Raw genomic sequence first — 25,788 nt, forward strand, 5'->3', positions numbered from 1 at the left:
GTTTCACTCTCGGCTCGTACAGCCTGGAGTTCGTTAAGTTCTTAATTACGTTGGTGTAGCCATTTGTCATTCACCCCCTGATCTGCTGTGTAGTCAGGCCACCGGTGTAGAATGACTGTTACCACAGTGAGGGACTGCGTTGCCCTACCACAAGCAGCTTGACAAGTATATTACACCTGCAAGCAATTCAAGGCACTGTAGTGCCACCATGTGGCCATGCCTGGGAAAGCAATGACGTGCAGGTGTCCTCTGCTGTACTTGGAGGCAGCGACCACTAGCAGCACCAGTGATGGCTGTTACTGCACCTGTGTTGGAAGCTGATCCATTGACCCAGCTATTTACCCAGTTAAAGACACATTTACAATAAACACAAAACAAAACCTTTTTAACTCATTTTTATTATGGTAAAAGTTAGTAGTCATTAAAAACCTCAGGGATAATTTTTTGCAGTTGATATGTACACAAGGGCAGATACACAGGATTGATTTATTTCCCCAGCCTCCCCCACCCCTTTCCAAAAGTCACAACACAAAGGTTAAATGAGAAATTTACTGTTAGGTTTGCAAACAAAGAAAGCTGCATCTTGAGCCTGGAGAAATGGTGTTGCTTGCCTAGTAATCAAAATGAAATGCTCACATTTACACAAACCACCCTTCCCCAGAATCGTTTTAGTGGATTACACTCTGTGGCACCAGAAATGTTCAGCACATGCAGTCTGGTCCTTAGAGAGCCCCATTAGCTAAAAGCAAATTAATACTCTGTCTCTACACTGACAGGAAAGGAACACAGGGACGTTAAGGTGACCTCCGTGACAGACAGGGGAAAAGAAGGATTTTTTGTTCAAATAGAGCAAGATTCCTTACACTGAGGCCTAATTACTAATCAATTTCGCTCCAGCAGGAGAAGTGCAAAGGTGGAAATCTGTTTTAAGAGTTATTTTGCGGTCATGTAACGTGCAGTAGCACAGGCCTGTTCCAGCATTCCCTGCCTCCCCAGGACGTCGGGCTGGGAACCTTCCGGAAGACAGAGGGGGGGGGTGCTCACACAGGGATCTCATCACCGGCAGGACAGACCAAGAGGTGCGCTGTCGGCTCCAACACTGCTGGAGCTGGGGGGATACGGCCGAGCCCCAGGACTGAGGGGTGAGCTGCCCTACCCAGGGTTAAGCAGGTTAAGCAGGAGCGGGTCTCCTCTCTTCCCCCTGGACTGCAGGGCTGCAGGGCTGCTGGACTCCGGCCCCCCCACTGGCGCGAGGGGCAGCAGCAGTGTAGTTCACAGAGGAGGCGCCGGCCCCAGCCAGAGGAGCCGAGGACAAACCAGGACCCCTGCTGGCTGCAGCAGGAGCACACAGCCGCCATGACAGCCTGTAGGTGCAGGCAGGAGAGCAGCCACTACAGCCCAGCCCTGCCCCCTCACCGTACCCACAGCCAGAGACACACCCTTCACACCCGCAGCTGACCAGCGTCGCTCACTGTGGGAGGCGACATGCACCCCACCTCTTCAGGAACAACACTGGCAATTTCAGTGGGGTTTTTTTTATTATCAATGATTCAAGTGGTGGAAATGTTTTGGTATCTTTTATTATCAATAATAAAATTAATCTTGTTACATAGTGAAAAACACCTGAAAAGGCCAGGCTGAGGAGAGGTACGTATCTGCACATTTTACAAGGGAAGAAAAGGCAAAGTGAATTACAAACATCTGGACACCTTCACAATAAAAACTCTCAATATTACTATTTTCATATTGAGTCAAACAGAAAACAAACAAGCCTCAAGCAAGCAAGGCAGAACGCTGGTAACCATGGCCTGCTGGTTCTCAGAGGTGGTGCTTAATTTTTACTGACCTACTTAACTATTAAAGTAATTTAACTCTTTTAACCAAATATGAAGAGGCAGGACAGTAATAAACACGCAAAGCCCTCGAACTGCTCACACCCCTGCCAAAGCTAGCGAACAGCTTTAGTTTGGCAAATTCAAAATCAACTTCTAACTACGCTCTAAAAAACCAGAGAGACTCCTACGCTTCAAACGCACACAAGTACAAATGTTTCCCAGCACAGTGTTGGCACTCAATAGAGCCCTTCTCCCCACCACCAAGTCCGGAAGTAGGCGCCTCTCCCAGAGACTGCCTGCAGGGCGGCGCTGTAGAGAGCCGCGGAACACAGTATGGAGTCAGTCCGGTAACACTCCAGCTCCCAAGAGCGGCAATTTCCCAGAACAATCAACTTAGGGATGCAAGGGTGTGAACAGTTCAGGAGAGGAGAGACATTTGCTGCAAGATGAAATGAAAAATCAGAAACGAAAGGACAGGTGGCGTTTGGGCCACAGGCAGGTGTGGAAGGCAGAGCTACTGCTGGCGGTGGGTGTGTATTGCAGCCGGCAGAGCCAGCTACACCCTCCTGGGAATACCAGACACCCACCAATCCTTCCATTCCTGCACCCCTACTGAATGCAGATCATCAAGCCACCCTTGGGCACTCAGAAATGCTGATCAGTCTCTCTATTTCCGCGTGCAGGCTTAGGCAAGTCGAGAGAGCACAAGTCGCATCAGCCCCACGCTACAAGCAAAGGAAGCAAGGCATCGAACTGGACACAGAATCGGCTCCCAGCCCAGGCAGGGCTGTGAGCTGCTGTGCCTTTCCGAAATCCCTCCAGTGCCCCCCTTCCAGACACTGGATCAGACTCGGTTACCTGGGGCCATACAGAGCACCTCTATCCAGCGAGAGCCACGAGCCACAGGCGGCGGGGAAGAGCACGCCGCACAGAGCAGGCGAGGAGCGCAGGGACGTGAAGCTGGGGATCGGAACCGCCAGCCAGTGTCTCAGCCAGGAGAGGGGCAGCTTGAGCTCCTGGCTCTGCATTCTGTCAGTGCTTTCATCCACGAAACCTCCACTGAGCGCTTGCAAGATTAAGGAGTAGCTAGAAAGGAAAAACGGACTTCGAATGGAAGGGAATGTGATGGCCAGGCCAGACGGCTGCTCCTCCTTCCTGGGGTGCGAGAGTGGGAGGGGTGGGGGTCAGGACTGAAATTTCATCACAAGAGAGGACCTCTGGCGGGACAGGCTACGGCACATCCATTTCTCACCCACAGAAAACACAGCGTCAGGGGTGACGCCCCACTGCCACGCACGGCCAGAGGTGGAGCAGTTACCCCTGTGTCATTTCATTTCCCCCCAACCCCCCACCCCCACGGGGTCACAAACACGCGCCTGGGTCGGTGTAACTGTGCAGTTCTGATCCGTTCAGCTGAGTCTTCAAGGTCAGTATCGTGAAGCCAGAGTCTGAAATAAAAAAACAGACCTCAGTTCCTATTCTGCACAACCAGGCAGTTTATCCCCTCGAGGCTCCCGGACACTGTGGACGCTATAGGGCAGAGTGACCAGCGAGCCCCTGGCTCCCAGCACTCAGGGAGCGGGCGCGGGGACGAGCTGCTCTCTGGGCATGCCCTGAGCCGCTCGGACTCGGGACAGTCACTCGTCTGGAAAACAGCACGTTGTGAAAGAGGGAAACCTCAGGAGTGCTGTGGGCCCTTCTTCACCTGTCCTTTACTTGTTCCTTTGCAGCCTAAGCACTCTGAACTGAACTTCTGTCCTGGCAAGTCTATAAACATCCCCATCTATGTAAACAGACAAAATCACATATCTGTGTGTCTAAATTAAAACAGAAGCCTGACAATTCGAACACACAGAAACCCAGTTTACATGTACAGATATATACATATTGTGTATCAGTACGAAACATTTCTACACATTCAGACACAAGAGGGCAGCAGGCTGTGGGCTGGGCTCTCACCTGGGCGCTGGGGGAGTCTCACGCCTGCACGTCCACCAGCTCAGGGGGGAGAGGGGACTTGGGGTGCTTGCTCTCGAAGTGCTGCTTGAACGTCTTGGGGTCAGGCATCTGGGTCTGCAGGATCACAGCATGGAGACCTCCCCATCAGTTTCCAGTCCCAGTGCAGTAGACCAGTCCTGTTACAATAGGAGCTACAGTCCCAGTGCAGCAGGACAGTCTGTTACAATAGGAGCTACAGTCCCAGTGCAGTAGACCAGTCCTGTTACAATAGGAGCTACAGTCCCAGTGCAGTAGACCAGTCCTGTTACAATAGGAGCTACAGTCCCAGTGCAGTAGACCAGTCCCTGTTACAATAGGAGCTACAGTCCCAGTGCAGTAGACCAGTCCCTGTTACAATAGGAGCTACAGTCCCAGTGCAGTAGACCAGTCCTGTTACAATAGGAGCTACAGTCCCAGTGCAGTAGACCAGTCCTGTTACAATAGGAGCTACAGTCCCAGTGCAGTAGACCAGTCTGTTACAATAGGAGCTACAGTCCAAGTGCAGTAGACCAGTCTGTTACAATAGGAGCTACAGTCCCAGTGCAGTAGACCAGTCCTGTTACAATAAGAGCTACAGTCCCAGTGCAGTAGACCAGTCCTGTTACAATAGGAGCTACAGTCCCAGTGCAGTAGACCAGTCCTGTTACAATAGGAGCTACAGTCCCAGTGCAGTAGACCAGTCCTGTTACAATAGGAGCTACAGTCCCAGTGCAGTAGACCAGTCTGTTACAATAGGAGCTACAGTCCCAGTGCAGTAGACCAGTCCCGTTACAATAGGAGCTACAGTCCCAGTGCAGTAGGACGGTCAGCAGGCTCTGTGCACTGGGTGAAAGAGACTAACCCTGCACACAGGACAGGTGAAGACCAAAGCTGCCTTCGCCGCTGCCTTCTGATCGGCCCCCTGCTGCTTCTTCTTCTCTGCCTGCTTCTTGGCGTTCTTCTGCTGGGACTGAATCTTCTGCTGCCCGCGAGCCATGGCGCCCCTGCCAGGGGCAAGACAGGCAGGGAGGGAGGAGGACGGAACCGGATCAGAGAAGGTGGGGAGAAAGACAGGGAGTCAGCAGTGTGGTCATACAGCACAGGCACACCTGTGTGACAGGCATGTGGAGGGCCAAAGAGAAGAACTACAAGCCAACAAGCACAGCAACACAGTTGTAGCATTTAGACACGAAAGCATCACAATCCCATTTAAACAGAGAGCAGACAGAACAGCATGGAGAAATACACACAGGCAGCACGCCCTCAGCACTGAAACTGGCAAATTCTCTCTCTGCCCGTGCTGCCCCCCTCCCCCCGTCTCAGTCCCTCTGGATCTCTGCCACCATTCACACCCGGGCCACACTCTCTGACCCCAGGGCCTGACCCGCGGGCACCCGGAACACCTTCAGTATGCCAAACTGCTCATCAGCTTCGCCGCTGAGCCACAAGAGCATCCAAACACGTCATTCTTAAAAACAGAATCCTTCATGATGCGATCTCCGGACCAACCTGTCAGAAATGCGCAGTAAAGATGGTCAGAAGCACGCAGCCACTGTAAACACGCGACCGAAAGGCAGCTGGAGCAGCAGCAGGATGTGGTCTTGCAAGTGTTGTGTTCTAATCAAGACTGTTCCCGTTTCTGCAGGTGCACATGTACCCGATTCAAACCCTATTTCTTGTTCTCCCCTCCTGCTGCCTCTCTGCACCACTTTCTGGACCCCCTTTCAAGAGCCCATCAGTCCCCCCTCAGCCCTCAGTGCAGGAATGAGCTGCACACAGATACCAGAGCTGCTCAGCCGCTCAGGACTCGTGTGTCTGGACAGCAGCTGTGTTCTCTCAGCTCCCAGCTCCACTCTTCAGTGTCTGACACTGTTGTCCCACTGTTTTTAATTCTCAGACCGAACACGTATCGTACATTCTATGTATATACTTCGAAGGTCATTCGATAAATATTGATACTGTGAAAACATAATGTAAGTTCAGGCGCTTAAAAAGCTGACTTCATATTAGTCACATTTTTATGACAACATTCCTAGGCAACTTGGGGCTATTAATAATAATAATAAACTATTTTATACAGCACCTTTAAAGGTGGCTTCTCAAAGCGCTTTACAGAATGACAACAATAAATAAGAAGAACACACAAGATAAAACAATTACAATCTATAGAGGAGACCGTGGAGGGCTGAAAAATGGAACCAGTTAAGTAAAGGCTTTTCAAAAGAAGGTTTTGAGTCTGGATTTGAAGGAGTTTAGAGAAGGTGACTCTCTGATATCCTTGGACAGAGAGTTCCAGAGCTTGGGGACATAATAGGAGAAGGCCCTGTCGCCCATACAATGTAGACGGGCTTGGGGGACAGTAAGAGAGCAGAGTCAGAAGAGAGAAGGTTGCGAGGTGGGGAGTAGGGCGATAATAGTTCAGACAGGTACTGAGGTGCCAAGCCATGCAAAGCCTCATAATTGAGCATGAGGATTTTAAAGTCTACACGGAATTTTGTCCACGGAAGCCAGTGCAAGGACTCCAGGATAGGAGTAATGTGAACACTTGCACTAGACCTGGTCAGGATTCTGGCTGCTGAATTTTGGACATACTGCAGCTTGTTCAGAGCAGATTTAGATAGCCCAGCGAGTAGAGCATAACAGTAGTCAATTCGAGAGAACACAAATGTGTTGATCAGCTTTTCAGCCACAGTTAGTGATAGCATAGGGCGTAGTCTAGCGATATTTCTGAGGTGGAAAAAAAAGATGTTTTGACAATATGCTGCACATGTGGGTCGAATGTTAAGCCAGAATCGAATATAACCCCAAGGTTTTTCAATTTAGATTGAAGCTCAGGTACAGAACCATCTACAGAGAGGGTTTAATGGGGCTCGAAATGCAGATTATATCACAGACAGGGTATCGGTTTAGCACGACGCGTATCTCAGAGGAAACGCTCCCCGATCTCGCAGTTTCTGTGAAGTTTCTGCCCGACAGCTGGCGGCGGAGCCGAGACTCGCCTGGGGGGCGCCGACACGGAGACAGAGGACACCCACACTGCACAGCGAAGCCCGCTCACGAACACACACACGCGGGGAATCAACACAACGACACCATGCCGCCAATCGGAGATACCAGCGCGTCGGGAAGGAGAAGAGCCCAGAAAAAGCAAGCAGTGTCGATAAGATGTCCGGCCCGGCCTCAACAACATGGCTCTGTGCCTCTGTCGCTCTCGGCACCGCCGCCATGCAGCGCCCAGTTACAGCCTTATTACTCACGACTTTCACCCCAGGACGGTTTTAGGAAGTCTCCAGTCTGCTTACGGGCGCATTTCTAAAAAAAAACAGTTGAGGAAAACTAAAAAATCAAACCGTTTTTATTCGTTACCTTCGCGAATCGCTCTTCCTCGCTCTCGCTCTTTCTCAACCTCTCTTCCTCTGGAGCCACCAGAGAGAGGCGCCGGATAGAGCGGCTCTTCGCGCCGAGACGGAGTGCTCTTTGCGCGGTTAGAGTGCCCCCCGCAGGATCGGAGGAGAAAGGCACACCAATAGGAATTGGCAATAAATTAGTCACGCAATTACGTTTCAGTCTCAAACATAATTAAAGTAATTTATTTTCCACAACTGTGTAGAAAAATAAAACAGTTGGACCCAGAACACATATTAACAATTCCAGCAATATAACTTTTACTCATGCAGTGACCTATGTCCAAAGGTTTGTGAGCTTCATACACTTAAATGGAACTCTTTGTTTTGTAAAATGTAAATCAAATTATAATTAACATGACACTGTCCATTTTTTGCTTCTTAAATGAAAAAGAAACTGATAATTGAAGGTAATGGGAATGACAGAAACATTGTCATGTTGAGTCTCAAATCGTATTTGCTCACCAGGTTGTGGTGCTGTTTACTGAACAATCACCCCAGCAGGTGCTGGTTTAGAGTTTCTAGTAACAGATTTAAACATCATAGAGAACTATCCCAGTGTGTGATTCCATAGGCACCTCTCATCCCAGTGTGTGTGATTCCATAGGCACCTCTCATCCCTGTGTGTGATTCCATAGGCACCTCTCATCCCAGTGTGTGATTCCATAGGCACCTCTCATCCCAGTGTGTGATTCCATAGGCACCTCTCATCCCTGTGTGTGATTCCATAGGCACCTCTCATCCCTGTGTGTGATTCCATAGGCACCTCTCATCCCAGTGTGTGATTCCATAGGCACCTCTAATTCCTGTGTATGATTCCATAGGCGCCCCTATTCCCAGTCTGTGTAATTCCATAGGCATCCCTAATCCCAGTGTGTGATTCCATAGACACCTCTCATCCCTGTGTGTGTGATTCCAGGAAACAGTTCAGGAGGGGTCACATGATCTTTCCTGGGATGTAGAGGAAAGACAACCCTCTGTAATTTCCACAGATCCTACAAATTTACAGACAGATAAACAACCTAAACAAAAGGTTTTGCAAAAGAAAACATTATCCAAAATCAAGATCTTGTTTCTGGAAGGCTAATCCTGGGAGTGTCTCCTGTAGGACAGGTCTCGGGCAGCTCCAGTGTGAGTCTTGTAGTCCTCAGGTCAAGTCCAGCACTCGAGATCAGTTTTTATAGATTTATTATCTATTCTTAACTGAAAACATTTTAAAGAAAAAAAAACGGTATCGATCACACACAGCCCGATCAACACCACCCTGCCCTTATCGATCACGCAGCCCGATCAACACCACCCTGCCCGTATTGATCACACACAGCTCGATCAACACCACCCTGCCCGTATCGATCACACAGCCCGATCAACACCGCCCTGCCCATATCGATCACACACAGCCCGATCAACACCACCCTGCCCTTATCGATCACGCAGCCCGATCAACACCACCCTGCCCGTATCGATCACACACAGCTCGATCAACACCACCTTGCCCATATCGATCACACACAGCCCGATCAACACCACCCTGCCCATATCGATCACACAGCCCGATCAACACCGCCCTGCCCTTATCGATCACGCAGCCCGATCAACACCACCCTGCCCTTATCGATCACGCAGCCCGATCAACACCACCCTTCCCGTATCGATCACACACAGCTCGATCAACACCACCCTGCCTGTATCGATCACACAGCCCGATCAACACCGCCCTGCCCATATCGATCACACACAGCCCGATCAACACCACCCTGCCCATATCGATCACACACAGCCCGATCAACACCACCCTGCCCCTATTGATCACACACAGCCCGATCAACACCACCCTGCCCTTATTGATCACACAGCCCGATCAAGAGGCATTTAGATGCCGCGCTGCTTGTCTCCAGTCGGTGTGGGGCGTGCGATGGGTGTGTTGTGGGGGCGCTCAGCTGGGCACGGCCCTGACGCTGCTCAGGACCACGTGCTCGGACACGCGCGACGACAGCGGCTCCGACTTGCTCCCGTTGGTCAGCGACTTCTGGCTGGTGGTGCGCGCCAGGCGGCGGGCCTCCGCTCCCCGGCACCGCCGCAGCCCCCGGAAACAGCAGGAGAACGCGGCTTTGAACTCCCCCCGGAATTTCCCTGGGACACACGGAGAGAGAGGGAGACACTCTGAACCGCCGCCCTTCGCTCGGGAGGAGGAGAGCAGGCGGGAGACGGACGCTGGCCGCGACCTCACCGCTCAGGAAGTTGTAGATGATGGGGTTGGCGGCGCTGTTGGCGTAAACCAGCCAGTGGGAGAAGGTGAACCAGGCGTAGATGGCCTCGCGGTCGCCCGCGTTGTGGAACACGCCCGACACCCTGCAGGGGCAGGAGGAGGGAGTCAGGTGGTGGCTATCGTGCCCTGGCTGGCTGCTCGGCGGGCGGGGGGCGGGGTGCCCACCTCTTCAGCACGTTCAGCACGCTGATGGGCAGGTAGCATAGGCTGAATACCAGCAGCACCACCAGCAGCATCTTGGCCGTCTTGCGGCGGGCGCGCAGCTGCTTGACCTCGGCGCTCGGCGCGGTGCCCGGCCGTGCCACCAACCCTGCGGACCCCGATGGCCTCTCGACCCCCGGCGCCTGCCCCCCGTCATCGCTGGACCCCGCACCCCTCACCCACTTCCGAGAGACGGCACCCGAGGCGCCGGGGATCTGGGGAGGAAGAGAGGGTCACCGGAGGGCTGGAGGGGCAGGCCGGTCGGCCGTCTCTCCGCCTGTCGCTCGGACGCGCTCACCTGTCGACTCCAGAGCTTGCGGAAGATTTGGAAGTACGCCATGAACATCAGGCACAGGGGGGCCAGGTAGGTCACCAGGAAGAAGCAGACATGATAGACGCGGGGGTACACCTCCCCTGAGACAGGAGGGAGGAGCAGAGTGAAGTCCCCAGAGACCCCGCCTCAGTCCCCCTGCGCAGCTGCAGACAGAGACCCCCCCAAACCCTCTGCGCAGCTGCAGCAGGAGACCCTGCCTGTAACCCTCTGCGCAGCTGCAGCAGGGGACCCTGCCTGTAACCCTCTGCGCAGCTGCAGCAGGAGACCCTGCCTGTAACCCTCTGCGCAGCTGCAGCAGGGGACCCTGCCTGTAACCCTCTGCGCAGCTGCAGCAGGAGACCCTGCCTGTAACCCTCTGCGCAGCTGCAGCAGGGGACCCTGCCTGTAACCCTCTGCGCAGCTGCAGCAGGGGCCCCTTGCCCAGCTGCTGCGCTGACTGATATATTAAATGACAGACCGACCAGGTGGCCTCCCCGATTTCCCCCCAGACTCCAGCTCCACGCTGGCTTGCTCGCTCTCACCCCCCCAGCGCTCCTCGCACACAGACAGCAGCAGGGTCCGATTGGCCAGCTCGGGGATCATGCTGCTGGTCTCCATGACGACGGCCTGGGGCACCATGATGGCGAGGGACAGCAGCCAGATGAGCACGATGCTGTTGCGTGCCCGCCGCGCGGTGCTCTTGAACATCAGCGGGTGGCAGATGGCGTACCAGCGGTCCAGGGCGATGAAGCTGAGGGTGAGGACTGACACCGACACCGAGACCGTCTGAGGGAGAGGGGGGGACAGATGGAGAGGAAGAGAAGCAGAGATCGAGAGCAGACGCGAGCGCTTCTACCACACTTACAGTAGAACAAGAACACCCAGCAGCTGTAATTCACTCTGTGTACCACACGAGGGCAGTGATGTCACTGAGAGAGAGCAGCTGGGCAGTAAACCGGCTTCGAACACGAGGAAGAGCCGTTCTTTCCCTCCCTCTGGCTCCTGGATCTGCCCTGAAGGACTCTGGGCTCGTAGGTGTGGCCTGCTGCCCCGCAGGGGGACAGAGATGCACGGAGACACAGAGCACAGACAGGCACTGGGCTGTGCTGGACCTGCTCCCCTCAGCCAGGCTCTTCCAGGTGGCTTCTGCACACGTAGCCTCTGTAGCAAGACACAGGGCTTTAACACAGACCCAGGAGCCACAGCTGCAACTTCTTTTGGCCTCAAGGCCAGAAACAGCCAGTGCCCCCAGTGCCCAGCTCACACCTGTCCCCCAGGCGTTTCCAGACAGATCCCAGGGAGTGGGGAGCAACAGCAGTGTGGATCATATCCCAGCTGCCTCCTGTGGTCTGTCCTGAAGGCCCTGGGGCGTCCTGGACTGACTGCCAGTCCTGAAGAGCCATCCTGCTGGGAGAGCAGGCTCGGGACACACAGCACACAGCACACACAACACAGCACACACAACACAGCACACACAACACAGCACACACAGCACACAGCACACACAGCACACACAACACACAACACACAGCACACACAACACAGCACACACAGCACATAGCACACAGCACACAGCACACACAGCACACAGCACACACAACACACACAGCACACACAACACACAACACACAGCACACACAACACAGCACACACAGCACATAGCACACAGCACACAGCACACACAGCACACACAGCACACACAACACACAGCACACAGCACACACAACACAGCACACACAGCACATAGCACACAGCACACAGCACACAGCACACACAGCACACACAGCACACACAACACACAGCACACACAACACACACAGCACACAGCACACAAAGCCCATACAACACACACAACACACACAGCCCATACAGCACAGCACACACAGCACACAGCACACACAGCCCATACAACACACACAACACACACAGTCCATACAGCACAGCACACATAACACACACAATAGACACAGCACACAACACATGCCACCAGGCTGCAGAGCGCTACCTGCAGGTAGGGGATGACCTTGCACAGCGTCTGGCCGAAGAACCAGCTCTCTGTGATGTCCACCACCAGGCTGACCGGCAGGCAGATGGCAGTGACCAGCAGGTCGGCCAGAGAGAGGTTTACTATGAAGTAGTTAGTGACCGTCCTCATGTGGTGATTCCTCCAGACAGCCAGACACACTGAGAGAGCAGAGAGGGACAGAGGGGGGAGAGGAGGAGAGAGAGGAGGAGTGAGAGGAGACAGAAGAGGGGGGACAGATGGAGAGATGCAGGCAGTTGTTCAGGAGTGAATAAGGAGAAGCAGAGCCCAGGTAGGCAGGTTCAGTACAGAGACTGCAGACAGTCCACCAAACCCTTAATGTGTCAGTCATTCCTTCCTCAGGCCAGGAAGCTAGGGGCCCTGTACAGTGTCCGAAGCCCTGGACTGGACTGGACTCTTCCCCGAAACCTGCTAGGAGTAACGAGAGCCATGATCTCCGAAGAGCTACAGTGAGTCATTGCTTGATTCATGAACGCCAGCAGATCCCCTTGCGAGTGTCCACTGGCTCCCTCATCATCCCTCCCCCACGGGAGACGCCTGTGAAGAGAGCGCCCTCTGGTGGCAGTTCTATGCTCCAGCCCAGCTGGATCCAAATCTGAGCTGACCCTCACTCTAGCAGCGGTCAATCCAGCTGCTCTGTCCATTCTCCTCTCTACCTGCCTGTCCACCTGCCCTGGACGGCCCTGTTTGTCCGAGTGGTGGTCAGTGGCGGTCAGCTCACCCAGGATGTTGCCGGTCAGCGCCACGACGAAGACGAAGATGTAGCCGGCGATCAGGACCCACTCGTACTGCCGGGGGAAGAGGTACTCCTTCCACAGGTAGCGCAGGATCTCCTCCTCATAGTCCGAGTGAGCCCCTCCGGCCTGCGCCGTGCCGTTGGGCTCGGAGGCACCCGGAGCGCTGGCGTTCAGCTGGGCTCGGTCCATCCCACCCCGGGTCAGGAGGTCAGGGGGTCCGCACTGCCGCACCAGGCCCTGGGGAGGACGCAGGGAGGGGAGGGAAGGAGCGCTCTTTACTGACCGCCATTGACTCCCCTCGCCGCCCGGTCAGGAAGGCAGTGGGTCAGTGTCAGTGTGTGACCGGCCAGTGTGCCGGTCAGGGTGTGTGCCAGTGCATTGGTCAGTGTACCAGTCGGTCAGTGTACTGGCCATTGTGTGTACCAGGCAGCGTGTTGGTCAACATGTGTACCAGTCAGTGTGTGAGTCAGCAAGTATACCAGTCACAAAGCATCAGTCAGTGTTCCGGTCAGTGTGTGTGTCGGTCAGTATGTGAACAGGTCACTGTGTGTACCGGTCAGTGTGTGTACCGGTCAGTGTTCTTAGTCAGGATCATTGTGTGCTGCAGCCTGTCTCAGGACCAGACGTCAGCCTGCAGCTCAGAGAGACACCAGGCTCAGCTGCACACTGGCTGCAAGTGGGTCAGCCAAGATCCGGCTGCGAACGCACACTGACCAGTACACACACGGAGCCTGCTGGCAGGGGGAAGAGCTCAGGGGGTCGAGAGGACCGCCTGTGGCACAGCAGGGTCCCGGCTTCCCCTGGACTGTCCAACCCGACTCGTTAATCTAACGCATTATTATCTGAGAGAAAGGTAGGAGGGGTGTGTTTCAGTTCAGGCTGTAACATGCACGTCTTTAAAGGGACAGTTATCTATTAAACAGCTGTTAGCCTGGATAGAACTGTGACAGGTGTGCAGTTAGACATGAGCCGATCGGCTGTGTAACAGAGCTCAGGCAGATACTACCTCACAAGGCAGATACTGGAGCCCAGGCCCAGGGCTGTTACCAACAACAGCTGACCATGTGGGCACAGATTGATTGGGGACATCTATATGGACTACAGACCCCTGAATCGTTACATCATTAGAGGCACTAACGATCATGGACGTGAATCAAAGTTAATCTCCACCAAATACGGACTAGTCGATTCAAGGAAGAATTGGAGAACTCAGAAGGAGAAGGTCACCTTTCAGTCTGGCCTGGCATTATCTGCCTCATTGCTTGTCGATACATCGATCGATCGGCAGGGGGCGGGAGTCCTGCAGCGCCGCCGGGGTGTCTTGACGGGATGACCGCAGGCGTGACCCAGCCAGCTGTCCGCGCCCAGGCTGGACCGTGCTGTCAACACGCCGGGGCCGCCCGACAGTCCGGCCCGTCCGGCCGGTCCGGCGCCATGGTGCGTCTGCGCAGCGGTGACCGCGAGCAGAGACGGGCGGGAGCGCGAGTCGCGAAGCGCATTTCTGATCGCTCAAGCACCGTGTCAATAACCCCCACTGCTAAACATCACTCACGGGGGTACTGGATTGACCAGTAAAAATACTTAGACTGAATACCGTAATCTTTCATTTAAGACAATTTTGCCCACGTCTAAGCTGAGCTTCGTGCTGAAGTTGCTTGAGGAGTATACGGACCGGCGCGTTAATAATGAACGGTTCACCTGCTGCCTTACTCACAGCTTAAACCCTGAGTAACGGTTTAGGCAGCTGGATGTCAAAAGGCAAGTTATCTGACAGTCGGTAAGGATGTTAATCCCCTGATCAACTGCAGACACTGGGTCGAAAAGGTCGCCTGGGTTCGGTTCTTGTCCAGCCGCGAGTTCAGACACTGCCAGGGGCGCCGGGGCGTCTTTTCAACTGGTTCTGAAATACAGTATATCGGAATATTCCGTCCTCAGTGTCCAGACCACCAGACTAGTGCCTTTATCTCCCAAGACACCGGAAACTCACCCCTCTACCCGCCCAGCCCGGAGCTTCCGAGCTCCCTGGAGACTCGATCTGTCGGCGAAATCTTCTTCCAAGGGTTGGACACGAGATCCATGTTCTCCATTTTATCTCTCCCCGTAACACTTGGCGCCTGTTGCTTCATACTGTACGTAGAACAGAAACGCGACTCTCAAACCGTCCTGCGAGGAGCCCGCCCGACAGAGGAACCACGACCGGACCCGCCCGGACCGCCTGCGGACCGTCGCTAGAAACGGGTCTTTTTACAGAAAGAACGCTTCCCTCTTATGAATCAGCTTTGTAACTGGGGTCATGTCCTCGGGGAAAGTAAACCGAAGACACAGGCGGCCCACCTGTTGAAACAGGGTAATAGATAAACCACCTCGCACCACAGAGCCGCACTGCTCCCCGCACAGACCCGCACAGACCCCCGCACTGCCCCCCGCACAGAGCCGCACTGCTCCTCGCACAGACCCGCACAGACCCCCGCACTGCCCCCCGCACAGAGCCCGCACTGCTCCCCGCACAGACCCGCACAGAGCCCGCACTGCCCCCCGCACAGACCCGCACAGAGCCCGCACTGCTCCCCGCACAGACCCGCACAGAGCCCGCACTGCTCCCCGCACAGACCCGCACAGAGCCCGCACTGCCCCCCGCACAGACCCGCACAGAGCCCGCACTGCTCCCCGCACAGACCCGCACAGAGCCCGCACTGCTCCCCGCACAGAGCCCGCACTGCCCCCCGCACAGAGCCCGCACTGCCCCCCGCACAGACCCGCACAGAGCCCGCACTGCTCCCCGCACAGACCCGCACAGAGCCCGCACTGCTCCCCGCACAGAGCCCGCACTGCCCCCCGCACAGAGCCCGCACTGCTCCCCGCACAGACCCGCACAGAGCCCGCACTGCCCCCCGCACAGACCCGGACAGAGCCCGCACTGCTCCCCGCACAGAGCCCGCACTGCCCCCCGCACAGAGCCCGCACTGCTCCCCGCACAGACCTGCACTGACCCCCACACTGCCTGTCATCCCCGGTCCGCCACTGTCCAGCAGTCTGTTCAGCCGGAGGGTTAGACAGACACCGACTCCCAGCTGGACAGTGGCCGTCAGAGTCCGGCCGGATGGTCAGTCAGGGTCAGGGGCAGACCAGCGGGTCCCGGGACAGATGTGTGTGGGTTAGTAGAAACGACGGAGGTGATTTTTTAAATACATACAACACAGCCAAAGCAGCGTTTCTTCTTTCACCCGGACACACAAACCAGACTGAGGGGAGTCACCCTCAATCGCGCCCCACATTCCCTCTCCAACCGCACGCGCAGCGGTGCCGGTCCAGTCTACATCCAGACCCGCACTGCAGCCGGGAGCGGCGGCTCCCCGGGGTGACCCAGGCTTCTCAGAGGGATGCGTGCCGGGAAGCGGACGGAGCTGTGAGGAACGCAGCGCGCTGTCCTCGGGGCTGTCTTACTGCTGCTTCGTGTTTACTGCCGCGGAGGTCCGAGGTCCGAGGTACGCAGTACAGGACACAGTGCACAGTACGGAGCAGAGCAACACAAGACAAGCGAGACGGACAAGACGCTGGACAGACTGGAGGAGGAGGAGAGGTGATGAAGAGCTCTTACCCACTGCGCACATTCCTCTCCAATCTCCCCTTACTTCCGAGAGCAGCAGGGTCCCCGAAAAACCGCACGAACGAGAGAGAGACAGAGGCTCGGCGAGACCTTCCCCACCAGGTGCGCGCAGTCTAAAGTTGCAGGAGAAGCGCCGGCAGAGCAGGAGTTTCAGGGGTGTGGCTCAGAGAGACCGCCTCGGACCCGTTCCCCCGGTAGCCCAGCTAACCCAGCCCGAGCCCGGCCGGGGGCTGCCGAGCCGCGGGCCGCACTGCAGGGGGCTAATGAGTTCCCTTCCTGCGGAGCAGTGTGAGGGGCTGCTGCAGGGGGGTGGGGGTGTTTCGATCAAGCAAGCACGGAGACCTCCCCTCTGTCTGAGGCGCCGGGCGCGAGTCCCGCGCTCCGCGGACGAACACGAGAGCGAACCGAGTCCGCGAGGAAGACGGGCGCTTCCTGGCGCGCGGGCGGGGGGTCGACAAGAACACGCGAATAGAGGAGAGAAGGGGGAGGAAGAGGAGGAGGAGGCGGGGCAGCGCGGACGGAACCAGACGGGACCTGGGAGGAATTTAACGGGGATGAGGCAGGGAAGCTCCGGGGCCGAGCGCGTTGCGCTGCATTTCCAGATCACCCCCCTGCGGACTGTGAGTCAGACTGAGCACAAGAGCCAGTCGGCTGAAACAGGCTAACCCACCACTCGGTGCCTAATTGAGAACACGGTTTTCCAGCTCCGAACAGCTGCAGAGCTTCAGTCAGGTGGAGTGAGGGATGTGGAGACTCCAGCAGCTGCCAGTGGCTGGACAGTGACCGCCGGGCCCCACCTGCAGGGGGGATGGATCAGGCAGCGCCGGGGTCCCGGGACCTAAACCCCAACTCTGCCCTGGGGCCACGGGTCTTTCAGGAGGTGTCAATACTGTCGGAGTCCAGGGCTCGAACCCGGAGATGAGCTGCAGCCCCTCCTGCCTGTGAGGAGACTGGATCTGCCTCCCAGCCCAGTCCCACTGCCCAGCTCACTGCCCAGTCCCACTGCCCAGTCCCACTGTCCAGTCCTTATCTCCAATCTCACTGCCCAGTCCCACTGCCCAGCTCACCACTGTCCAGTCCTTATCTCCAATCTCACTGTCCAGTCCCACTGTCCAGTCCCACTGCCCAGCTCAGCACTGCCCAGTCCCACTGTCCAGTACCACTGCCCGGTCCCACTGCCCAGTCCCACTGTCCAGTCCCACTGCCCAACTCACCACTGTCCAGTCCTTATCTCCAATCTCACTGCTCAGTCCCACTGTCCAGTCCCACTGCCCAGTCCCACTGTCCAGTCCGCTTTTCCAGTCCTTATTTCCAATCTCACTGCCCAGTCCCACTGTCCAGTCCCACTGTCCAGTCCTTATCTCCAATCCCACTGTCCAGTCCCACTGTCCAGTCACAAGATCATGATCAAGATGAAGCCCATGACCCAGGTCAGGGTGGTCCTGCACCAGGGGGATTGCAGTGGACAGTAAGGCGTCAGAAGGTTCTGCTCTGCCTGTCTGGGGGGCTGGGGGCTCATGTTCAGCCCCAGCTCCTGTTCAGTGTACCCAGAGAGAAGCATGCTCACGGCTGTGCCAGTACTCACACACTTTGTCTAGAGGTTAGTCTGCTGCAGTCCTGGTATGTCTTTGACTAGAGTCTCGCCTTGTCAACCTCTGCTGGGCCCACAGCTCTGCTCGGCGCAAGAACACAACCAATTAGACACGTTCACTGTGCACTGGCCCGTCCCTGCCGCCACCTAATCTCAAGTGTCATCACAGGGACCTTTGTGTTTGGAGTTGTCCCAGCACTCTGCCTGATCATACATCACACCGATCGATAAGGACCACGAGAAAGACTCCCTCCCCGCTCCGCTCGCAGACAAAGCAACTGTCCTGTCTTGCTGTCACAACGAGTACAGACAGATTCCAACGAGTCAGCAAGCCAGCCCACTGGGAGATACACTTCTCGTCTGCGTTTCTCAAGGTACCGCGGCAAATTAGCGCTGTCAGTCTGGGCACCAGGCTCTGCTCAGATGACACGCTGGAGTGAGGATCTGTGTGTGTGTCTGCGTGCATGTCTGTGTGTGCGTCTATGTGCTTGTGTGTGCGTCTGTGTGTGTGTGCGTCTGTGTGTGTGCTTGTGTGTGTCTGTGTGTGTGCGTCTCTGTGTGTGTGCTTGTGTGTGCATGTCTGTGTGTGTGATTGTGTGTGTCTGTGCGTCTGTGTGTGTGCGTCTGTGTGTCTGTGTGTGTGTCTGTGTGTGTATGTCTGTGTGTGTGCGTCTGTGTGTCTGTGTGTATGTCTGTGTGTGTGTGTGTGTGTGCCTGTGTGTGTGTCTGTGTGTGTGTGTCTGTGTGTGTATGTCTGTGTGTGTATGTCTGTGTGTGTGTGACTGTGTGTGTATGTCTGTGTGTGTGACTGTGTGTGCACCTGTGGCTGAGGAAGAGTTGCTACATTAGAGCTCTAAAAGACAATGATGCCAGCTTCAGCTGGGCAGGATACCTGTGTCACTCCTGCTGTACAACCAGACAGAGTGCCAGCGGGACACTGGCTGCCCGGGTGGGGTAAGAATCAGCTGGGAGATGCCCAGCAGAGACTCACCAGTCACTCTGCCCTGTGCTGGGCATTCTCAATCACTGGCTCCTGCCCTTGAATCTTCTCACGTGGCTTGTATTGTGTCCAGCTTCACACAGGTGTTGCAGATGCCCAACAGGGATATAAAGATGGTTCACAAGAAGGAAATGAAGGAAATGAAGGAAATGAAGGAAATGAAAAGAAAATGTCTCGAACAGCAGAATTCAACAGAGGCTCTTACACAGACTGACTTATACTGCAGGACAGCCTCAGATCCGGTGTCCTGCTGTCCTGTGTGGCACGCTGCAGGAGACAGAACCAGGACTCGGACCCAGAACCAGACCAGGCCCACTGGCTCTCTGTTAGGAATCCGAGCTCACCTGGAACGAAGCCTGAATTAATATGCAGGCTCCTTTGGGGATATTAAGAAAGTGAAGATCTTGGAAGCAAGACAGGGGACCATCCAGAAGCTTAATCTGTGCTTCCATGGTAACAGTACAAACAAACAGGTGACAACTGTCCCTTTGAAATGAAAGCGCGGCCACGTCTCTCATTAAGGCCCAGAGTGTGGAGCGGGAGCTGATGGGAGGCGCAGTGGTCTCTGGCCATGGTGACAGGAGCACAGGGGAGAGGAGCAGGCTGTCAGCGCAGGCTCCTTCCGGAATGAGGATTCGTCACGTCTCCTGCTGTCCCCCCTTCACACTCCCGGGCTCCTGTCACTGAAATCACAGGCAGGCAGGAAAAATGAGCTCAAATCAAATCAAATAATAATGTTTCACAAGCACTGAAGCCTTCTGCGCCGGGGAAGAGCTGTAATAGTGCCCCCCCTCGTTATTCTGAACCCTTCCTTTGTGACAGAGACCGAGCGCTGAGGTGAGACCGGGGTGAGACCGAGGTGCGCCGGCTCATTCTCACACTCTCACACGGCTGGGCTGTGCCTGTCCTGCGGCCCTGGAGGGGGATTGGCGTGTTGCAGCAACAGCAGGAGCTTCCTGCCACCAGAGCTGGGGTCTGCATGGTACCCCAGCGGGGGGCTCCCTCAGTAACGCTGTGCGCCTCGGACCCCTGCCAGCCAGCGGCAGACTCTTCCGCTGCCCGGGCCCTGTGTCCGTGTCCGTGATGGTGTTCCATGTTCAAATCGGGTGCAGAAGGTTAGCAAGGGCGTTGCATGTCCAGGAGCCCGCAGAGGTCCGTGAAAAACTCAGCCCCACTCGCGGTCACCTCTGTCACCCAGTCCTGTGACACTGCTGATCACCCCATTAACGTCTTTATGACAAAGGTGATGGAGGTAATTCTGTAAATTACAGCATGTTACATGAAGGTAGTACTCAAATTCACTTCTAACTCTGTGGCAGGTGTCACGTTCTAATGCTCACTCTGGGCTACTGTCCTCTACAGGGACCCCCCCACAGAGCCCCAGACACACACAGGGGGCCTGGGACACTGTACTCCAGAACGGGACTGAGAGTAAACATTGAGAGAAGTTGGAATAAAGAGGCAATGCATTCCTGGGATTCTGTGCTGTAGAAAGATAAGAGAGGAGGTGAGTACTTTATTTAATGAGCCTCTAGATTTTAATTTAAAATGAATAGATCAAAGACTTTGTCTTTGCTTTTATTTAATTAGAAATACCATTCTGTGTTCAGCCACAAAAGGATGCACATCAAATGCTCAGCGATCTACATTCATCCTTTTAATCAAAGGCTACCAGATATAATTTCAGGTGGGCAGCTGCGTCAGCATGCGTAGGCTGCAAAGGAACAAGTAATAGGTTTATTCCTGCTGAAAAAAAGAAGAAAGAAAACATAACGTTTCGGCTGTGGAGCCTTCTTCAGGTGTGAGGTGAGGTGAGGTGAGGTGCTCAGACCCAGTGAGGGAAGGACAGCAGCCCTCCCTTTCCTGATCGACTGCACACCAGCACTCGCCTGCTTCTCAGGGGCTGCTGGCCTGCCTGAGGATACGAGCCAGAGCTGGTGCTCAAGCACACAGACATCCTGCACGTGTGCAGACACACACTCGCACACACAGACACCATCGACATGCACAATCACACCCGCACACACACACTCGCACACACAGACACCATCGACATGCACAATCACACCCGCACACACACACTCGCACACACAGACACCATCGACATGCACATTCACACCCGCACACACACACTCGCACACACAGACACCATCGACATGCACAATCACACCCGCACACACACACTCGCACACACAGACACCATCGACATGCACAATCACACCCGCACACACACACTCGCACACACAGACACCATCGACATGCACAATCACACCCGCACACACACACTCGCACACACAGACACCATCGACATGCACAATCACACCCGCACACACACACTCGCACACACAGACACCATCGACATGCACATTCACACCCGCACACACACACTCGCACACACAGACACCATCGACATGCACAATCACACCCGCACACACACACTCGCACACACAGACACCATCGACATGCACAATCACACCCGCACACACACACTCGCACACACAGACACCATCGACATGCACAATCACACCCGCACACACACACTCGCACACACAGACACCATCGACATGCACAATCACACCCGCACACACACACTCGCACACACAGACACCATCGACATGCACAATCACACCCGCACACACACACTCGCACACACAGACACCATCGACATGCACAATCACACCCGCACACACACACTCGCACACACAGACACCATCGACATGCACAATCACACCCGCACACACACACTCGCACACACAGACACCATCGACATGCACAATCACACCCGCACACACACACTCGCACACACAGACACCATCGACATGCACAATCACACCCGCACACACACACTCGCACACACAGACACCATCGACATGCACAATCACACCCGCACACACACACTCGCACACACAGACACCATCGACATGCACAATCACACCCGCACACACACACTCGCACACACAGACACCATCGACATGCACAATCACACCCGCACACACACACTCGCACACACAGACACCATCGACATGCACAATCACACCCGCACACACACACTCGCACACACAGACACCATCGACATGCACAATCACACCCGCACACACACACTCGCACACACAGACACCATCGACATGCACAATCACACCCGCACACACACACTCGCACACACAGACACCATCGACATGCACAATCACACCCGCACACACACACTCGCACACACAGACACCATCGACATGCACAATCACACCCGCACACACACACTCGCACACACAGACACCATCGACATGCACAATCACACCCGCACACACACTCGCACACACAGACACCATCGACATGCACAATCACACCCGCACACACACTCGCACACACAAACACCATCGACATGCACAATCACACCCGCACACACACACTCGCACACACAGACACCATCGACATGCACAATCACACCCGCACACACACACTCGCACACACAGACACCATCGACATGCACAATCACACCCGCACACACACACTCGCACACACAGACACCATCGACATGCACAATCACACCCGCACACACACACTCGCACACACAGACACCATCGACATGCACAATCACACCCGCACACACACACTCGCACACACAGACACCATCGACATGCACAATCACACCCGCACACACACACTCGCACACACAGACACCATCGACATGCACAATCACACCCGCACACACACACTCGCACACACAGACACCATCGACATGCACAATCACACCCGCACACACACACTCGCACACACAGACACCATCGACATGCACAATCACACCCGCACACACACACTCGCACACACAGACACCATCGACATGCACAATCACACCCGCACACACAAACACATCTACATGCACAATCACACCCACAGGCACAATTAAACCTGTACACACACAATCTCACACACAATCTCCTCAACATGCACAAACACACTTGCCTGTGCACACAGTCACATACACTCAAACACCCACAAACACTCAAATGCTTGAACACACACACAGATCCTCTCCAGGTGGTGCTGTGAAGTGGGAGACAGTTTGCAGCTTCTCGGCTTGAGTCTGATTGACCTGTTGCTCTCTGGCTCCCCTGGGCCCCTGGTGTGGCCAGACTCTCCCGAATTCCTCCAGTGCTGGCAGGGACAGCTGCCCACCCTCACACAGGGTGTCCAGGGCATCGGCACTCTGCTGCTGCTGTCAGAGTCATCGGCCGTCAGGTCAGTTCCTGGAGAGCTGCGGGGTCTTCTAGAGCGGGCCTGAATCTGACCAATTAAACCATCCTGCATCTCTCCAGACAGTCGAAAGTCTAAATGTTTTCCAGCACATTCATCACAGACTGGTGCATTGTTTGGGAAGAAGACACGCTTCATTAACTGCTCTTTAACGAGTGCTGGGGCTGTCAGTTTCAATTGCCTGGAGGTGCAGCCATAACTTTTTCCTTTTCCGCCACTATCAGCTGGTAATGCCTTGTTAGATCTCGTTATCATCTGATTAGCTGAGACAAGGGTAACGATTCTCTCTCCATGACCCTGTAGTGCTTCACAGGGAGCAGTAATGGGGAACAAGTGTTAACTCTAAACCAGCAACTGTAAATCGATCTGCAAGAAGAACGACTTTGAAATCAAGTCCATCTGAGCAGAAGGAGAACATTAAGAACATGAAGATTAAGGGAGAATAAAGGCAGCTCAGTGACTGAGTGGTTAGCACTGCTGTGACTTACCCCTGGATTCTGGGCCGAGTTTGCTCCAGCTTCCTCCCTGCGGTCCAGGCTGCCTGGCGTCTCTACATTTTCTCGTGTGTGTGAACGTCCTGCAACAGAGTGGCGCCCCCCACAGGGACTGTCCCGCTTGGCGGCCTGTGGTGTCTCACCAGGATGAGGCAGCTGACGATGGGTCGTGGTGCGAGTGAGACACAGACCCTGCAGCCCGTGAGAGAGATGGAGGGCGGCGAGGTGGGCTCTGTGTTGGTGTGTCTGTTTGGGCTGCTTCTCATTTCGAGGTTTAATCTCGCGCTCCCAGGCAGCGCTTGCATTGATCTGTTCCAGATCGAGCTCCTGCTGCTGTCAGCTCCTGGCTGTCCAGCAGTGCTGCCTGGGAGATTTCCCTGGGGGCTCAACTCCAGCAGGGGGGGGCTAGCGGTGATTGAATTGGCTGGCCAGTCTGATGGACCTCCTCTGTGTGGACAGACACTGTCCCTGCCCTGGCCTGCGCAGGCCTGGCTCAGGGAGCTCCAGGGCACCTGCGGTGTGAGAGGAGCATCGGCAGTTTCCTCAAGAGCTCATGAAGGGTACAAACGAGACCAGCTACCCTGCCCATCTAGCTTGCTTGGTAGTTAGCAGTTCATTGAAAGGGATCTCATCCAGCTCTTTCTTGAAAGAAACCAGGGAATTGTCTTCAACGTGGCCAGGCATCTTGTTCCAGACCCCCACCACTGTTAGCGTAAACAAGTGCTTCCTGTTCTCAGATTTAAATGCTCTTCTGCGTAGTTTTCTGAAGATATCAGCTGGATTGACTTTGAGTGTCTTGAGTATCTTTGAGGATTTTGAGAGTATGTGATGTGATCAGTGTCCATGTGATTGGCGTGTTTAGTATGTGATCAGTGTCCATGTGGTTGGTGTCTGCGTGGTTGGTGTTCGTGTGGTTGATGTGTATGTAATCGCTCTCTCCCAGTGCTGGGGACAAATCTGGGAAACAGGGAATTCATCTGGAAAACGGGAAGGACTCCTTTACACAAAGAGTTGTGGGTGTCTGGAAAAGGCTCCCACCCAGGTGTTTGAAGCCAAAACTCTGAGCTGACTGATGCCTCTCCTTTCTTCTTAAGTGTTCTGGCATTTTAACAAGAGACAGGAAAAGCAGTTCTGCCTGTTACAGCCATTCCGGAACACATTATTCTATATATATATGAAATATAGATTTATATTTTATTACGTTCACAAATTATTTGCAATTTTTCTCCTTTCAGCGTTATTGCTTCTATTAGGATGTCAGAGTAAATGGAGGGAAGCCAGCCATAATCGCTGCCTGTTCCAGCTCCTGCTCTTTTTTCCTCAGTCCTGATCTTCTTGTCCTCTGACGGCCACCTGCAGATCGGATGAAAGAGATCTACGGGCCAATTAGCGCAGTTTTACTTCGCCCTGAGCAGCAGAGCCATTATCGGCAGGAGAAGCCGAGCAGTTAGATCTCTGCTTCACAAAGCCGGGCAGGTGTGAGCCCTGCAGCCCAAGAGTGCCCCATCCTCGCTGGTCATCTGCCCAGGGTCCGGTCCGTCCCCTCCGGTCCATGACCCCTCCCGGGACCCTCCATTACTGCATTAACCCCATCAAGGCTTGAAGCACCAGCGTTGAAAATGAAAAGAAAAGAAGCTGTTTTCAGCTCTTGCTGTCCCTGTTGATTAAAAGGCTCAAAGGCCCTTTTGTGTGAAGATTCAGGTTCTTCAGCAGCTCGGGCTGATCTGCTCGTGCTTGACAACGGCCCCGGTCCCGCAGACGCGCTCCATTCCGTGTCTGTTCTCTCGGAGGAGATGACAGCGCCGGATCAGCAGGGATGGAGAATTCTGGAAGCAGCTCCATTATGTAGCTCTTGACAAAGAAGTGACAGCTCTTTCATAAGACAGGCAAATGCATAAGAAAAAAATAACTCAATGAAAAGAAATTCAGAAGGGTCCTTAAAAGCGAAATTGACAAGTTTCTAATTTTTCACAGTCCTATAGTGCTTCTTGACATTTGGCCGCCAGTGTGATGCTGGCATGAGTCACAATGAAAATTGATGTGCAATCACTTCCCTGATGGACAAACC

General features: G+C 54.7%; 2 protein-coding genes across 6 annotated transcripts; both read right to left on the reverse strand.

Annotated features, from left to right (window-relative positions):
- Nucleotides 1-379: 379 nt before the first annotated feature.
- On the reverse strand, nucleotides 380-7,283 carry LOC148649568 (transcriptional regulator ZNF706). Its single transcript, XM_088602434.1, has 4 exons — nucleotides 7,179-7,283; nucleotides 4,675-4,816; nucleotides 3,795-3,908; nucleotides 380-3,283 (listed from the first exon to the last, which is right to left on the reverse strand). Exons 2-3 carry the CDS (start codon nucleotides 4,807-4,809, stop codon nucleotides 3,813-3,815), a joined length of 231 nt encoding a protein of 76 aa, XP_088458560.1. The 5' UTR covers nucleotides 4,810-4,816; nucleotides 7,179-7,283; the 3' UTR covers nucleotides 380-3,283; nucleotides 3,795-3,812.
- A 90-nt stretch (nucleotides 7,284-7,373) lies between these two features.
- Nucleotides 7,374-19,118, reverse strand: LOC148649569 (orexin/Hypocretin receptor type 1-like). 5 transcript variants are annotated; one of them, XR_015925866.1, is made up of 9 exons: nucleotides 16,013-16,243; nucleotides 12,765-13,017; nucleotides 12,005-12,183; nucleotides 10,542-10,785; nucleotides 9,985-10,100; nucleotides 9,651-9,901; nucleotides 9,447-9,568; nucleotides 8,747-9,349; nucleotides 7,374-8,707 (listed from the first exon to the last, which is right to left on the reverse strand). XR_015925866.1 is itself a non-coding variant. In XM_088602433.1 (8 exons), exons 2-8 carry the CDS (start codon nucleotides 12,967-12,969, stop codon nucleotides 9,153-9,155), a joined length of 1,314 nt encoding a protein of 437 aa, XP_088458559.1. In that variant the 5' UTR covers nucleotides 12,970-13,017; nucleotides 18,970-19,118; the 3' UTR covers nucleotides 7,374-9,152. The 5 variants fall into 5 exon arrangements, 4 of the variants coding, with proteins under 4 accessions (XP_088458559.1, XP_088458557.1, XP_088458556.1 ...); XM_088602433.1 differs by lacking the exon at nucleotides 16,013-16,243 and adding an exon at nucleotides 18,970-19,118 and having other exon boundaries at nucleotides 7,374-9,349; XM_088602431.1 differs by lacking the exon at nucleotides 16,013-16,243 and adding an exon at nucleotides 16,379-16,812 and having other exon boundaries at nucleotides 7,374-9,349.
- Nucleotides 19,119-25,788: the final 6,670 nt, after the last annotated feature.

The sequence above is a fragment of the Lepisosteus platostomus genome, chromosome 13, assembly GCF_059453375.1.
Source record: "Lepisosteus platostomus isolate fLepPlt1 chromosome 13, fLepPlt1.hap1, whole genome shotgun sequence".
NCBI lineage: Eukaryota > Metazoa > Chordata > Actinopteri > Semionotiformes > Lepisosteidae > Lepisosteus > Lepisosteus platostomus.

What these genes read in the sequence shown, in the direction of transcription:
- LOC148649569 (XM_088602433.1), bottom strand. Translation starts at nt 12,969, where the DNA reads ATGGACCGAGCCCAGCTGAACGCCAGCGCTCCGGGTGCCTCCGAGCCC. An exon ending in GTGCTGAACGTGCTGAAGAG is followed by an intron (nt 9,569 to 9,650) that starts GTGGGCACCCCG and finishes CTGCCCCTGCAG; the next exon opens with GGTGTCGGGCGTGTTCCACA. An exon ending in CATCTACAACTTCCTGAGCG is followed by an intron (nt 9,350 to 9,446) that starts GTGAGGTCGCGG and finishes CGTGTGTCCCAG; the next exon opens with GGAAATTCCGGGGGGAGTTC.
- LOC148649568 (XM_088602434.1), bottom strand. Translation starts at nt 4,809, where the DNA reads ATGGCTCGCGGGCAGCAGAAGATTCAGTCCCAGCAGAAGAACGCCAAG. An exon ending in TCACCTGTCCTGTGTGCAGG is followed by an intron (nt 3,909 to 4,674) that starts GTTAGTCTCTTT and finishes GTGATCCTGCAG; the next exon opens with ACCCAGATGCCTGACCCCAA.